The 16430-nt window shown below is 40.8% G+C and overlaps 2 protein-coding genes across 4 annotated transcripts in view; one reads left to right on the forward strand and one right to left on the reverse strand.

Moving 5' to 3' along the window:
- Positions 1–121: 121 nt before the first annotated feature.
- Positions 122–8891, reverse strand: puraa (purine-rich element binding protein Aa). Its single transcript, XM_004564041.5, has 2 exons — positions 8711–8891; positions 122–4627 (listed from the first exon to the last, which is right to left on the reverse strand). The coding sequence occupies exon 2, from the start codon at positions 4557–4559 to the stop codon at positions 3702–3704; it is 858 nt and encodes a 285-aa protein (XP_004564098.1). The 5' UTR covers positions 4560–4627; positions 8711–8891; the 3' UTR covers positions 122–3701.
- Positions 8892–11196: 2305 nt separating this feature from the next.
- The window catches only part of nrg2a (neuregulin 2a), a 78495-nt gene continuing 73261 nt past the window's right edge, over positions 11197–16430 (forward strand). For all 3 annotated transcript variants that reach the window (XM_076889135.1, XM_004564045.6, XM_076889136.1), the window contains exon 1: positions 11197–11720. In XM_076889135.1, the coding sequence (XP_076745250.1) occupies positions 11312–11720 (409 nt within the window). In that variant the 5' untranslated portion in view covers positions 11197–11311. The remainder of the gene's footprint in view (positions 11721–16430) is intronic.

A 16430-nucleotide genomic window follows, 5' to 3' on the forward strand; every position in this document is an offset into this window, starting at 1 on the left:
GTGCAGGTTCTGTTGGGTCACGATCAATAAAGTCTAATTTCTTTAGTTTTAGATTAACAGAAAAACTCACAGAAGAGCAATTGTTGCATACAGATGATCACAAATTGCATAGTCGGGATAGTCAGAGAACAAAGTAACGCTTTATTTTACAGCCTGGTTTTACACATACAGTACTATTGTAGAAATCTCTAAGAAGACATGAGTCATCAGGTACTCGCCATTGCAAAATTTGCATTTTATAGGCTGTAAAATTAAGCTTTAGCAATTAGTATCATTGCAAATGTATAATCAGACATTGTAGACAGCACTACATAAAAATTAAACAGACTTTTCAGTGATTTCCCCCACCCCCATCCCACAACAAGAAATGAAACATGAAAAACACATACATTTTGAATATAGATTTTTTTCACCCTCATGGGTAAATTAAATTTATTCTTTTTTTTTATAATTTGTCAAATGTACATAAATTATATTTAATGCATCAAAAACCAAATGAGCAAATCAAATAACCTCATTTTTTTTTAAATAAAAAGAGGTAACAGAAAAGAGAACAACATTCTTTGTTGAGATCATTTTTAAACAAGTATTGGTCAGGCATTTCATTAACCTGGGAAAGCAAAGTGCTACACACAACAACCACTGAAGACAGTTCACCATACACCTTAATGAGGATTGGACTGAAGCACCTTTTCTTAGCTTAAAGCTAAAATGGAGATTCCAGGGATTTTTTTTTCTTCTTTTTAAATTTTCCTTTTCACAAAAAAACAAAAGAAAAAACAAAACAAAGAAACAAAAAAAAAAAACCTCCATTGTATGTTTACAGTCTACCTTGAACAAACCATTAGCCAAGTTTACCCTTTTCCTTGAGAGGGGCATACTTGCAGGGACAATGTTCGATTTCAAGTTAAAGTAAGTACGTGAACTGCTTGACTCAACAGGCTGCTAAGACCTTGGTTTACTATATTTTCCTCCAGGATGGAGCTTTGTGTGCAAATAAAGGCATACAATTCCTTCATGAGAAATAAACATGGAATTCAGCCATATGCTTTCAAATAGTAATCATATATTTAATTGATATACATATATTGCCACCATTGGCACATATGATATTGCACACAGTGATGAAATGTTGCACAGAAAGAAAAAAAAAACAAAACGATATTTTTGTGGGCAAAAACATTCCAAAATTACAAATAATGTGGAATAATGCTGAAAAGGTAAAACTACATAAAAACAAACAAAAAACAAACAAACAAAAACCCCCACAAAACAAAACAAGACATGCTTGCTACTCCCCATTAATTGAGCAACTTACAACTTACACATAACTAACCCAAGCCATGAAACAAGCATTTTAAGGGGTGGGGTGGGGCTTTGCCGTAACAACGGATACCATTTCAGGCCACTACTGATGTTCCCAATCAGCCCCTGCTCTCCCTGCTAATGCATATGGCTGGTGAAGAGCCATCTCTTCTGCATCGTCTTGCATCTAGGTGACCACCCCCTTCCATGTTTACATGTAGGCCGATACCTGGATGGCTAGGGAATGGGGATGGCAATAAAGTGGGGGGGGGGGGGGGGGGGGGGGGGGGGGGCTGAAAGGTAGCAGAAAAAAGTTAAGAATTCTGCTCCTATTTTTCTAAAGAGTTTGTAACAAACACTTTTAGCACCACGAGTCGTGCGCTAGCACACAAGGGGGCTGAGACACAAGAAATAGAAGAAAAAGGAGTTTTGAAAAAAAGAAGAAGAAGAAAACAAAAAGAAGCCATAACTGCGATCCAAAGCACCAGGCCAGCGTGTAAGCATGCGGAGTGTGTAAGGCACCAGGTTGTTTATATGCTGAAGAGGATGCTCCCAATCAGGTATCATTTAGGCTATACCAAAGGCTCCAAAAATAGGTGGTCAAGGACAGTCTAGTTTGCTGGTTTCCAGTCAATCTAAACATGGGAGCAATCATTTAATTCAATGCTGAGGTAAATCTGACAGTATCTGATTGTTGCCAGTTTCTCTGGAGTTTACTGACAGAGTTTATAAAACTGCTATCACACATCTATGAGATGCGACTGAACTGGATTAGAACCAGTTGTTTTCCGTGTGGCAGCCCAAATATTTACAATTAGACCAGAACAGAATCTCATCACCCCAGGTGGGTATTTGGGCTTACAAATCTAAAGCAGAGCTATGAGAATGTATCCAAAGTAGCCCCACACTGAACTTCACACCCTCAGATCTTAAAACGCAAGAAAGGAATGTGCACATCCAATGACATAACAGACATTCACCAACAGGTGAACCAGGCCGTCTTCACCTCGGCTAAGCCAGGCAAGCGCCTCAGTGGCCGTCCTCATAGTGTGATGGTGACATTTCGATTACTGTTCACAAGGTCGCTGCTTTTACAATCATGCTTTGAAACAACTTCCACTAGAACTACACCGAGCCTTTTGGATGGTAATCCCCCCCCCCAGTCCTCGAACTTGAGATTCATACAACATAGGCAGATAAAGATACGTATGGAAGGGTCTTTGAGCCAATATTTTGGGAGACCAACGAAATCGTAGTGCAGATAAACATGCAGCAACAGCACTCCTTGGCACCATTTAGACTTTTATGACTAAACAAGATCACAAAAAGTTTGTTTCATATGTACTAACCGATTGCGCTCTTCCAGTTTTTACTATGCCAATCAACACAGTATATTCAGGGTCTTTTGCCTTGTTAAATAATCTGCAGTTCAGGCCATTTGCTACATGTTGTCTCTGCATTTCCTCTATCAAATACACATTTAGTACCTTTAAACTGAACACATTGCATTAACAACGAGACACAAAGGTAGTCTATTATATATCCATCTGCATGGCAACAATTTCAACTGAAACAAAAGTTACAATATTAATATATCTTTGAATGCCTCTGGCAAATGTCAAGATCCAATGACCAGTTCCTTATATGCAATGCATATTGCACAATAAATAGAGCACTTATTTCATTTCATGAAAATGCCTACACGTTCCTTTGTTTTGTTTTGTTTTTAATATATATATATATATGTACTGCATGAAATCTTATCAGTTTCCGAAGCAGGCCTAGCCCTCATATGATTTATGTGTAAACACCTCTCTACTCACAGGTAAAGGTAAATAGGATGGCAAGTACATGTGACAACCTTTTACAAAGTTTTGGAATTTTGGTCTAAAAATTAAAACATCTGATTTGTGCTGAAGTCATTTAACTCACATGAGAAGGAAACTTTTTTGTCTCTCCTTTGAACTCGGCAATAATTCAATTTGAACATTGCAAACACTTTTTTTTCCTCTCCTCTTTACAATAGCTTTAACTGGTACAAAAGTTTTCTGTTAATAAGGGAAATAAACAGTTCAATATCGTTTGTCAAGTAGGAAACAATGTTCAAATATAATGTTATTACTTTGTTTAGCAGCCTGTTACTGTATTAATGGTGGTTAAGTGGGGTAACATCCAGCGATGAGTGACAACATGTCATAACTGTCAGGTCGTGGAGGTTTCTTATATTGTGGGTGATGCTCCCTTGGTTAAACCAATACAGTTAAATCTTTAGATTTCTTTCATTATACAGTAGAGTGTTTTCTTTTTAATTATAATTCTCTTGTTATTTTCATTACTCTGGCATGTTTTTCCTCTCTCTCTCTCTCTTTTTTTTCTTTTTTTGTTTGCTGTCTATATCAATCCTCGTCTCCATCGTCCTGCTGCATCTCCTCTTGTTGCTGCAGCTCGCATGCCCTTTTCTCCCGCTGTTTCTCCTGGATCTTCTTCATCTCCTCGGCATATTTACAGAAAGTATTCCCAAATTTGGACCACACTTTGTAGGGCACTGTAATTGAGTTGCGGTACGTTGGCTTCACCTCGCTTACCCTCATAAACACACCGTACTTATTGGATCCGACGTCGAAGAAAAACCGTTTGTTGTCCACAGTCAACGATGACCCTTCGGGCAACTCTGCAGGTTCGTCCTCTACACCATAATCGTCAATAAGTTTAGCCAAAGCGTCACGAAACTCAATAAGTCCCTGGGCAGGCAGAGCAATCGTCTGGCCTTGCGTGAATCCCAAACCGGGCCCCCGGTTAACGGTCTGTCGAATCCTCAGAAACCGTCCCCGCTGGTTCTCTTTCAGATCCATATAGTATTTCCGATTTTCTCGGACCAAGAACTCGCTTTTGAGGGCTCGCCTGGGCTCGTCTTGTACCATCCCCGGGTTGCTCGGACCCAGCTGGGCATAATGTTCGATGAAGTCCCCCAAGTAGTCACGGAACTCAACCGCCACGGACATGGAGAGAGTGAGGCGGCTCTTGTTTCCACCGGCCCCGACTTCTGCTATCTTTAAGAAGCGGCCTTTCGCGTTCTGCTTAACGTCCAAATAGAAACGTTTGTTTTGGATGTCAACCCTCTTCGATGCCAGCTCTTGGGTCTCATGCTGGAGCCCGGAGGCCGAGCCCGCCCCTCCTGTCGCTAGGTGCATGGAACCGAAGCCTGGGCCCGTAGCTGCTCCTCCCTGCTCACTTCCACTGTCTCTGTCCGCCATGATGCTGCCTGCCTGCCTTCTCCCTCTGTCTGCTGCACAGCCACAGCGAGCCGGAGCTCTCGCGAGATCTACACAAGAGTATAAAAAAATAAAACGAGAAGGGCGCTTAACGCAGAGCGATTGCCATGTGTTTTAATGCCCTTTATGCCACACCGCACGACTAATGTCATAAGCTGTCACTAACATTGAAAGCGAAACCTACGGTTGTTGGAGGAAATGCGTCTACCAGCCCACTTAAGTTTCATTTCGTCTGTACAACTCCCGAAAAGCCAGGTGCTTTTCCAACCTGGAAAGACCCAAGCTTGCCCTCAAGTTTTTATCTAAGAAAATAGCCTTCTAATGCATCACCGACTTCACATCACAAGTGTATCTGTTTACGTGGGATGTGCTAACGAGTTTACAGATCACCGTTTGCTCTCAAAGAGTTGAAGAATTAAATTTTTTTTTTTGATTTACAAGTCACAAGAAAATCGGTCTATACATATTATTTAACAGGACCACATCAGCAGCAATACAAATAATAGCAGGACTGATAAAACGAATAGCTTGTAACGAATAATTAGTTTTCACTCTAGGCGACAGTCAATTATTACATAATTTATAATACGTCTTACCTTTTATACATTGTATTGGATTTCTAGGCTATACTAAACACTGATATCAGCATTAGAATTAGAAAGGAAGGAAGGAAGGAAGTTTAGTTTAAAATATATGCTATGTATAGCTAATAATACAAATAAAAAAAATTATATATATTAATTTTTAGTTTCCGATTCCCGTTTTATTTTATGAATGAGCAGTTTTGTTCTATAACGCCAAATCATGTCAGAAAGGGAGAGAGAGCCGCCATGTTAACTGTGTGGGAATAATATGAGCAGAGGTGGGTCTCACACAACATTGTTTCAGCAACTCAGCTAAGTTTCCCCACCCTAGAGGCTACTTACCTCTGCTTAGATAAAAGACGGAACAACTAGGCTAGCTTTAATACCACCAGTCATTCCTCAGTTTGAAATCTGTAAAGGTGCAAATTTTTTTTTACAAAGGTTACATTTTTTATGTAGCAAAACATCCAATGAGCGTGCTCGGTATGCCTACGGGACATGCAAAACAGCTGCCAACATCAAGGCTAACACACACAGAAGGCGTGAAAGTGTAGCAACCCCTCCTGTAGCTTACGTTCATGAAAGAAAGGTGCTGTTTCTAAACTCTGACTTTGTGGCGACTATTTCTAAGGTAATCTTACCCACTTATTCACGCCTTAAGATAGAATTGTGTCACCCAGGTGTCCGAGCAAGGTCTGAACGCTGTCTCAGCGGAGCCCCCTGCAGCTCGCAGGCCTGCCTCATTAGTACTCGGGCCTCCTTCTCTTCAGCTATTCAGCGGCGGCAATGTCTGCTCCGGGTCAAAGCTCTTTCTTTCATTTTATTTTTTTTACTTGCGCAAATGTGAAATTTGATGGGCAGACCTGGGCTATGATAGTTCAGCTCATTTGCTCTGGTAATATTTTGCGCATTTCAATTAAAGCCACTGCATGGATTGATAATGGGAAAAGATCAAGGCATGCCCATCTGGGCCTACACAGATTATTACTGACTAGACCATGACGATCTTAGAGCATAAAAATAAGTAGTAATAAAGCCCCAAATAAATAAATAATAAACCCATCTTAACTTAAATTCTGCCCAAAAAATAAAATACAATAATCAATGCTGGCGATACTTTTTTTTTTTTTTTTTTTTTACACGAAGGACCTTTTTTTTAGTCTTACTTCCGATTTACCTGGAAAACGATTTTGTTTTTTTGTTTTGTTTTTTAAAAAAGAGTGCCAAGACCTTTCACTCGAGGCATCTATGAGCCTGTATAGGGTATCTGTATTTTTTATTTAGCATAAATCTTCTGCCCTTCTTCCGCCTTTTCTAATTCCTTTTTCATATTTACTTCAAACTACTTCAGATTGCCTCCAAATCATTTTTACGACCAAAGATAAACAGCGCAAATAGGTTTTAAATGTAAAAATCGCTCAAATAGTTTTATTCAAGCGCACTACAAAGAGTTAGTAGGCCTATTATTACAAGAAAATAAAATTTAGTATTCAGTCAGTGACTGTGAGACAGCTGTCCTAGGCCTCGTCTATATGATTACACTGCAGAAAGCCCAGAATTTAAAACATAATTGTTTCCCCCGCCGCTCATTCTTGCAGACTCGTTTATGTGTCGCTGCCGAGTCCAAATAAGGGAAAATGGTAAGATGTTTAACTGTGGGTATCCTTTAGGCACTATTCGTTCTTCACTTCACAAACAAGACCGAGAATTGAACCTCAAACTTTTATTTAGAATAGAAAATATCAACTGCATTGATGGAAACGTTGAGATACGTGATTAATTTCCCTCTCAAAGTTGACCTTTCTTCTCTACCTTTCCACAAGACTGTTAGGCCTGACTGAAGCCAGTCATACAAACAAACCCAACGCAGAAACTTAAAAATAAAGTAAAATAAAATAAAAATAAACATGTATGCATCTTGACTTATAGATACTACTTGATTTCTCAGGCGTTAAATATTAAAGCAGTAATTTGAAATGCTTTACATTTAAAATGCTGTATGCATTCTGTATGTTTATAGTAATCATTTCAAATGCTTATTGTTTAAAAAAGAAAATTCCGGGCTGTGAAAAAAATATTGGGTAATTTAAAAAGTTACAAATATTAAAAATTATAATTTATTTAAACAAATAATGAATAATAAAATGTGAAGCAGGAGGACGCTGAAATATCCGGACGATGCTAAGAGAGAAGTCGCGTTCAAGAAAATTATTCCCTCTAAAATTCCCTGAAGAAGAATTTAGGTCGCTCTTCTACTCTGTCCATCAATAGTGTAAATCAGAGCTGCAGGTGAGGAGACAGAAGCATGTGGGCCTTAAGAGGAAACAATACACTTGACTAATTTTCTCCTTCTTTTAAACGTTCTCTTAATCTTTACCCACCTTTTATATTTTTTATACACATAAACATTCAAATATGACCTATTCTGCGCCTCAAAGGGTGATTCATTCCCCAGTAATTCCCACTTTGATTAAAAAATAAATGAATAAATTGTGATTAAAAACCTAACAACTGCGCGAGGATTAAACCAATGACAATTTTAGAGTCTAAACGTGTAACGTGTATGACTGTGATGTTCAGCGTGAGGTTGGCCTGTTGGTTTTCTATGCAAAAAAAAATCAACTAAGTTTGTCCGCACCTGCTCGCAGTGAACCTCTCTCATTATTTCATTGCCACTCCCCAGGAAACTCTGAGTACAAGCTTGTATTCTTTTCATTAAGTGTTTCTGCTGAAGAGAAGTCAACTCTATGCTGTTTTTTTTTTTTTAATGATGTGCCCTTTCTTTTTATTGTTAGTTTTTCTAAATAGATGAGTCCAATAAATACCGCTGTGGATGCACGCGAAATGGGTAAGTCATTCCTATTGCACTGAATGAAGGAACAGCACTGCAAACTTACAGGCCTCGTTTGTGAATAATGTGTCGGATTTAAAATGGCCTTACCTCTCTGGGCCTCAGATTGCAATGGAACCACTCATTTAGAATTTCATCAGACTTTCTAATCAAAGCGTTTACTGTGACAAGCTCATCTTTGTCTGTACAAAGTTACACCTAAAACACTATATACGCCTCTATATACGCAGATTTATGAAGACCCACTAGACAGATGAATAACTTATCAGTTAAGCAATAAATTCATCACCAGTCGGTACTTGGCCTATTTTCTTTCTGACAATTTTAAATTATGGACGTGGATCATACATGCAGGTCTTTTTCGGATCCCGAGATCGCATCCAACGCAGTTTTCAGCCTCAGAAAGTGTTGTCGCAGTTGGTAAAAGACAGCCGCTGTGATCACCTCCCAAAGTTTCTCCCTACATCCCAGCATAGGTGGCATCGCTCCAAATGCAGCTCCATTTTTTTTTTTTTTCATTTTTCGTTTTTTGTATCAGATCAGACAGATCGGTCGTACAGTGAAGTATTCATGCTTCTGTAAACTCTCCTAAGCAATGTCATATGCTTGGCTGCACGTCAGGACACTTACAGCACAGCAACAATGCGAATGACTTGTAAATAAAGCGTCATTCCACCGAGCGAGACTCCATAACCTACCTTTACCCCGCTCAGTCTGCAGGCGCAGCGCCTTAAAACCTCGACGGCCTGCCGCAGATGGCGAGACGAGGCAAAAGACACATGTGAATGCGCTCGGACTCCTGCGTGACAGCGACACGGACTGCTCCTGCTTGCTTCACAAGATGGACAAGAAACCGAGAGTCGTGGCACGAAGAGCGACACACGCACAATTCAACGCCACTGCACGTTGCATGATGTCAACACGCAAATGTTGGAAACTCGGTTCAAGGGCGCCACTTCTCGGCGACACTGGGGAATTACAGTATTGTCTTTTTGACTGTAACAGGTATAGGGCAACATTTCTGGGAACTGTAATGCAGGGTAGCGTCTAAAGAAGTGAAATCCGAGCGTAGTTTTTGCGTTAATGTTGTGAACTTGTGTGTCCCACTTTGCCAGTGGCAAAATGAATGAATGAATGATCTCCAAAAGTTGATTCTGTTCATCTGGACGCAGCGTTTTCAGTGGGAGAAACTTTTAATCACTCTAATTATTGGTTTTCCTATCAAAAATATATTCAAAAACATATGACCCCTGTACAAAGTCCTATGTCCTGGCTCTTTGAGCAGCCACTGAAAAACTAAAGTGACTATTTATAGTAATTCCCAGCCAAGAATTGATAAAGTAGCTCTGATCTTAAAGGGGAAATCCATTACCTATTATGTGATTGCTCCTTAAATGCTTGTTCCACCAATTCCTACATCATCGCATCTATCCCGCACTGGTCTGCAGAGTGCTGTTTAAAAATCGCATTCTCAATTATAGGTGCTGACAGGAGGACTTTAGTCCACACAGTAATGTCTTGTCTATTGTGAGCGTGTTTGACATTAACACTCTATAGGTCTAATTCAAATTTCAGCACCACGGAGAGCAGCCAGGTCTGTTTCAAGCTGGCAGGTGGTGCACGCAAGTAACTCCATTGTGTTATTATAAGTTACAGTATGGTTTTGAGAGTCTTTGGCTTCCTGGTTTTAGATTGATTTATTATAGAATTTATACCCTGACCTTTTTACCTTTTAAAGGTTATTTCACTTAATCTTGTGCACCTTTCATTTGAGCCAAATTCAAATCTAGCACCCTGCTGTGTCGCTTGTTTGATGAACATCAGCAGTTAGGGTATGTTACTGTCTCTCAACTACTCTCTGGTCAGCAGATGTCGCTCTTTGTGATGCAGTTACTTGAACATCATGTATCCGCATTCAGGCTAAAACCAAACCATTATAAATTTCAACTTTAGTTATATTTGGTATGACGATAATCAGTATTCCTATGTTAATTTGTGTAGTTATGTAACGTGACGTTTGTCAAAGTGCTCTGTCAGAACTACCCTGAATGAACACGTTTAAATATATATTTAAAAAACAACAACACTTTAACAAATAGTTCATCTGCGGTTTGGACCCCGGTGTTGCAGCTCTATAGATTTAATGCGGTCTTCTTTCAACAGCGTTTTTTTTCTTCTTCTTCTTTTTCTTTCTTTTTCTTCTTCTTCTTCTTTTTTTTAGAGGCAGAGCAGTGAATGTGACCTGAATGCAGGGCATGACTTAATGGGATGAGACGCAAAACTCATTCAAAACAGTCTCTTGAAGACTCCGAAATGCTTTCGCAGCCTTAGTCATCGCAGCCATATGATTTCTCTGGGCTCAGCGGGTTTCCGTGTGAACCTGTTTCGGTCTTTGGAGCGATGCCTTGGCTACAGTGAAATGCGATTTTGAGGAGGGACAGTCATGGATTTTGGATTTCGTTTGTTTCGTTATAACGTGAGGTCGACACCGATAAAAGACCATGGAGTGATCGGCACACAGTAGCGGGGTTTGGGGAGTGAGGAGAACGACCCTTCGGTGCGTCGGTTGCCCGTGTCAGAGCTCCAGTTCTGCGTTTTTTTTCTGTTGAGGGAGCCTCTTGGCAATCGGCATTATTTTCTGTCCGTCTGTGGCTCGTAGGGGAGGCGGAGAGAGAGCCGCGGTGGAAGGCGGCGTATTAGCGCTATAGCTGCCGAGCAGAAATAATTGCTTTATTTTAATTTAATTTATTTTCTTTTCTTTTCTTTTCTTTCTTCTTTTTTGAAGGGGTGGGGGGAATGAAACGTGGCTTTTGTTTTGCGAGCGGACTACCAAACTTGTGGTTCACTGCAGCATTTTGCGTCTTTTCTCTCCGCTGCAGATGATACAGAAAACCATCATAGCGGTACCCCACCACTGCAATTTTTGGGCAAAGATAAGAGTGGCGTCGTCTTGCAGTTAAGGCTACTATGGCAGCATAGGAAGCATCTTCTGGAGAGAGTGAAACCGCCGATTCCTTGCTTAGCATGTCTACGATGCCTTATTATTAGTAGAAATCAGTGACTGGGTTTGAAACCCAGCGTCACCCCGCGGTTCCAGAGCTACTGTTTACCCACTGAAAATCACCCGAAAAAGCAGCGGATCCCGATGGCATGGACACTTATGCAAGGTCTGCCGCGCTGTCGTGCTACTGGAGCCTACTTGCTGTCTCTTCATTCAACCCAGCTCCATCGCCATCGCCCCGCAGCCGAGAGAGCCCTGCCGCAACGCGACCAGCGACCACCGAGCCAAAGCAGGCGGCATGAGGCTTGATTCAGTACATTTATCCATGCTGGTCATCGGGGTCTCATTCGCCTGCTACTCCCCGAGTTTGAATTCCCTGCAGGACCAGGCTTACAAATCCGCCGTGGTGATCGAGGGCAAGGTGCAGTCTACGCCTGTGAACGTCTCTGCGGAGCCGTACCGTGTGAATGTCAAAGTGCTGGATGTTTGGCCCCTAAACAGCGGGGGTCTGGAGCGAGAACAGCTCGTCACCGTGGGGGAATTTGGATCTGAGGCTCCGTGCACCAAAGTGAAGAAAAACCACAAGTACATTTTTTTCATGGACCCCACTGACGAGCCCTTGGTTTTTAAGGCATCGTTCGCGCCTCTTGACACCAGTGGAAAGAACCTAAAAAAGGATGTTGGAAGGATCTTGTGTGAGGACTGCGGTAAGTCAATGTAGCCCTAATGTGGAATACCGGTGAAGTCCAACCCGGAAGAATCAACGTTGTGTTAACAGCCCCGGGCTTGGGGCTTTTGGTAACAGGCACTCTGGTGAATTGTGGTTATTGTGGCCACAGCATGGCTTGGAGTCACTGGGTACCAAATAGGTGCCTAAGGGGCGTCTATGCAGCAATTTTCGACAACTCTCGCAGGCTCCCATAGCCCACATGATCAATCAAACTCTCTTTCTCTCTCCCATTCTCCCTGAACTGCAATAGACAAGCGCCTCGCACTGTTGCTAGTGAGGAATTGCAGTTTATGTGTACTTTACTATCTGCAGCCAGGAAAGCTGCTTTATTCTTTGACATTTCAGACACATTGCAGTGCACGTTTTACTTGTCGTTAGTCATACAATCATTGCAGTTTTCCAAATATCCTCGTGGCTTCTTTTATGAAACGTCAAACGCTTACATTTAAAGGAGCGAGCACAATTTCAGGACCAGGGACAGCGGCCTGTATCACCGGTATCACGTGTTGAAAATCACGCTGCCCTAGGCAAATTGGCTCCTAGGCTATATTTAGGCTACCGCCCTGCTTTAATGCTTTAATGCCACACTTTGTCGTAGCAGCAGCAGAGCAGGTCTGTCTGTTTGCAGACAGACCTGCTCACATGCTAAGGGCTAGCAGTGTGCTGTAGCTGAATCCTGAAACGTGATGCTGTGATTGAAAATGTCGAATTAACAACTTTCCCACGTCACACTCAAGCATTTTCCTTTTCTTGTTAGTAGTTTAAGAAATAACTTTGGTCTGTAGATGTTGTTCTTAGAGAGTAACTTGAAAACAATATCCAGGGCATTATGTTTGCAGTGAGGCATCATGACCCTGTTAATCGCCATTGAGAGAATCAGGTTTATTGACAGCAGATATTTCAAAGGAAAATAACTTTGCTCTTTTCTTCTTTTGTTAGATTATTTTCTTGAGGATGTGGAAATTACGGAGTACAAAAAAAATAAAGGAAACTGCGGTGCAACAGGCTGCACTCAAATCCTGAATTATTGTACATATGTAGATGGACACAGATTTTTGCTTTTTCACTTGATTTGCATAAGCAATGTTGTTTTCAATGCCCTTTACTAGGCTAAAATGAGCCCCTACTACTTTAATTAGAAAGTAGTGCAAGTGTCTGTAACGTGAACTTAAAGGCCACATAGTTCCTTCATTGTGTCTAGGCTATGGTGTTTGCTACTCAGCTGTAAAATCTTACTTGCCTGTCTTCCACACTTCTTCCACAATGTTTAGGACACACATTTGCACTTCCATTGAAGCACTGCGGCCTAAAATGTGATGCGTGTCCTGTACTGCTGCTGTCTTAAATCCACTTAGTCTGTACTCACGAGACACAAATTCTCCCCTCTCCTCTTGATTGTGCCACTCTCACTGTGGCTTTTAAACTCATCATCTTGTTAGAGAGGTAACAGAAAATGGACCCTATTCCCTTTTGGATTCCCTGAACAGCCCAAACAGCCCTTGTCAGTTTTTCTGGCACTTATCAAAGCTTGTCAGTGATGTGATCAAACTGGCACAGCCACCTATTGTGTCACTTTGAGTTACCACACCCAGTTCCTGGGCCTTTTATTTACTTCAAAGAACCCATCAAAGTATGTGGTTATACATGGATATTAAGATCTCCCCAGAGTTTCTTTTCTGACCCCCCTCTCCTCCCCATTTATGGCTTGTCATGCAAACAGTAACAATATCCTCGTGATACTTTCAGTTCCTTTCTTTGTTCAGCACTAACCAAAGATCACCAACTTTATGGTGACTGTTTTAGGCATTTAACTATCTCTTAATGTTTGCTCATATTTTTTTGGCTTAACAAATCTTGTTTAGGCCCAGAGACTGATTCCAGGTCTTCTTAGGACCTCCCCAAAACTTGCCTTTAATCCCTTTTTGGCACCGTACAGATGCTGTCTAGTGTGTTAAACATATATACTGTGCAACTCTCAAAATTATGTGGTTGTGTGACTTCCACTTCCTATGAGCTGCCTTAAACTCAGGCTACCTACAGCAGTTAACACAGGTGTTAAAGTGAGCTTGAGCACCTTTAGTAAAAGAGTAAATCTGATAGGCAGAATAATACATATTACTATTGAGTATGTTTTTTTTCTACCTGTACTTGCTTATAGCCAAAAGGATGGAGTAATAAGAAAATAATGGCATGAAATCCCACAACCTCATTGTGGGATTTCGTGTCACATCCCCTTGTCCGTCTCATCCCTACTGAGTGTTAATGGTGCAGATGTAAATGAAGCTGCTGTGGTGGAAATTTAGCATCTAGCTCACTCCTCTTCAAAAGAGGAGTTAGCATAAATGTTGTTTATACTTTTGCTCATAAACATTATTTTTTGGTGGGCAGTAATTTTAAATGTATAGAATCTTGTTTCTGCCACTGAAAAAAATGCTTCCTTCAATTCATCCATTCTCTTCTGCTTATCCAATTTTAGGGTTGCCAGCGACAGCTGTTGTAGGGCGAGAGGCAGGGTACACGCTGGACAGATCACCAGTCTATTACAGGGCCAACACATTGACACAGACAACCATTCACACTCACATTCAGGCCAATTTAGAAATGCCAATTAACGTAACCCCACTAACATGTCTTTGGATTGTGGGAGGAAGCCAGAGGAATGGGAGAGTACCCACGCAAACATAAGGAGAACATGGAAACTCCATGCAGAAAGTCTTGCTGTGAGGTAACAACGCTAACCACTGTACCACCAAATAAAAATAACAACACTAAAATAAAACCAAACCAAAAAAGGCAAATTTCTTTGCCATCGATAAATCAGAACTTCAGGTTATTATCTTAAAATTTAAAGTTATTATATCTCAAGAAACCCCAAATTCGGAGATATTTAACTTGAAGTTTTGGATTAATGGATGTCATTTTTTTTCAGTGGCAAAACAAGCTTCTGTACGTTTTGAAATGATTTCCCACTTAAAAATAAGTGGAAACAAGCTTAATAAATTCAACAAATATGATCACACACAAGCTGTTTATATGCAGTTTATATTGCAGTGTGTCATGCTGGCTAAATATACATGTGCTGCCTATTTACATTAGAGAAATGTGTTAGGCAAAGGAGGAAGATGAAACATAATTTTAGTTAAAGTTAACCGGTTATTTGCTGAGCAGATATTTGATAAACTGGAAATTTAAAGTTTACTTGTAATGCCTTAACTTTGGAGATTTTAATCAGACATGCATGACATGCTGTAGTTGTGTTTTTTCATATTGTGAAACATCTTGCAAAGGAAATCAAAGCATCATAATTTTGTGGTGCTGTATTCAAAGTTTGCAATGAAATACTAGGTACTTCAGTACAGTTTCATACAGGCTGGTTAGCTGGCAGTACTGTGGTGAATGTACAGTCATGTGCTATGTTGGACAGGTGCAGAGCAGATTGTGGTATTTATGGTCAATGTAAGTTTACATCAAGGGTAGCAGATCTTAATGCAAAAGTAAGCTGATGATGCCGATAAGCTTCACTCAGTGGAATTTACCTTTTATCTGAACTTTATATCATCTAGTGGTTTCAGATCAGGGACGATAGCTCATACAACATCTGCGTCTATCTTGTTGAAAGTTAAGTGGCAAAAATCCACAAAGAGCAGGGACTCTCACAGCAGCACCAGACCACAGCCTATACACAAAGGAAAATTTTACTGGATCTCACAATGCAAAATATAATTGCTTATTTCAAAGTGGTTCTTATGCCCACATTGCACTGCTACACCCGTTTCCTCACCTGCAAAATCCCACTGTAACTCCCTGTTAACACCTGCACTTTGGCTGCAGGACTCAGTCAGCTGGGTGCTCTGGGTTTCTGTCAGAGCAGAGATGAAATCAGCAACAATTACACTTCTTATGCTACAGGTTACAGAAAGCATGCACAAACACAGGTTCATGTTAGCTATGAAAATGCTGCCCTCACACTGGTTGTCCATGTCTGGCTGAATCAGTAGCATTATCTGTGACATTACTGTGTATAAAAAAAGTTATACAGTAAGCTAGCAGACATATAAACATCTCACTCAAGTATACATTTCAGTATCATTGCATGACAGCCAGTATTTCCTTGGAGTTTAGTGCTGCTCTGCAACAGGTCACTGTTGATGCTATCACTTTTAAAAAGGAAGTTCGCTTATTATACAAAGCAGGCACAAGCATGTCAGATATACTGGTATTCCAGAATAAGGAAATCTACACAGTGGACCATTAGTGCACCATAAGGCCCAGTGACCTACTCCTCAGTACACAATTTGTGTTTACACAAATTGTTGAACATATGTCAGTTGACTTGGCGCACAAGTACTGAAGTAGGAGGCAGACTGCTCTGTACACACACACACACACACACACACACACACACACACACACACACACACACATTGTCATCCATTTGTCTATTCAGAACCTTTTTCAGAGATCACATCTCAGGATTGTTTCATTATTTTATGTATTTATTTATTTATTTTAGCCTAAATCAAAAGTGTGCAGACTGAAACAAATGTGGTAGGTGCCCCCCCCCCCCCCCCCCCCCCCCCCCCCCCAGCTTTTTGTCTATCCACAGACTCATTGAGGAGACCTACATAGCTGTATTTTGCGTGTGCATGTGTGTGGGTGTATTCAGGCTGGTGGGAGCACTGTATGA

Source organism: Maylandia zebra, linkage group LG10 (genome assembly GCF_041146795.1).
Source record: "Maylandia zebra isolate NMK-2024a linkage group LG10, Mzebra_GT3a, whole genome shotgun sequence".
Lineage (NCBI taxonomy): Eukaryota > Metazoa > Chordata > Actinopteri > Cichliformes > Cichlidae > Maylandia > Maylandia zebra.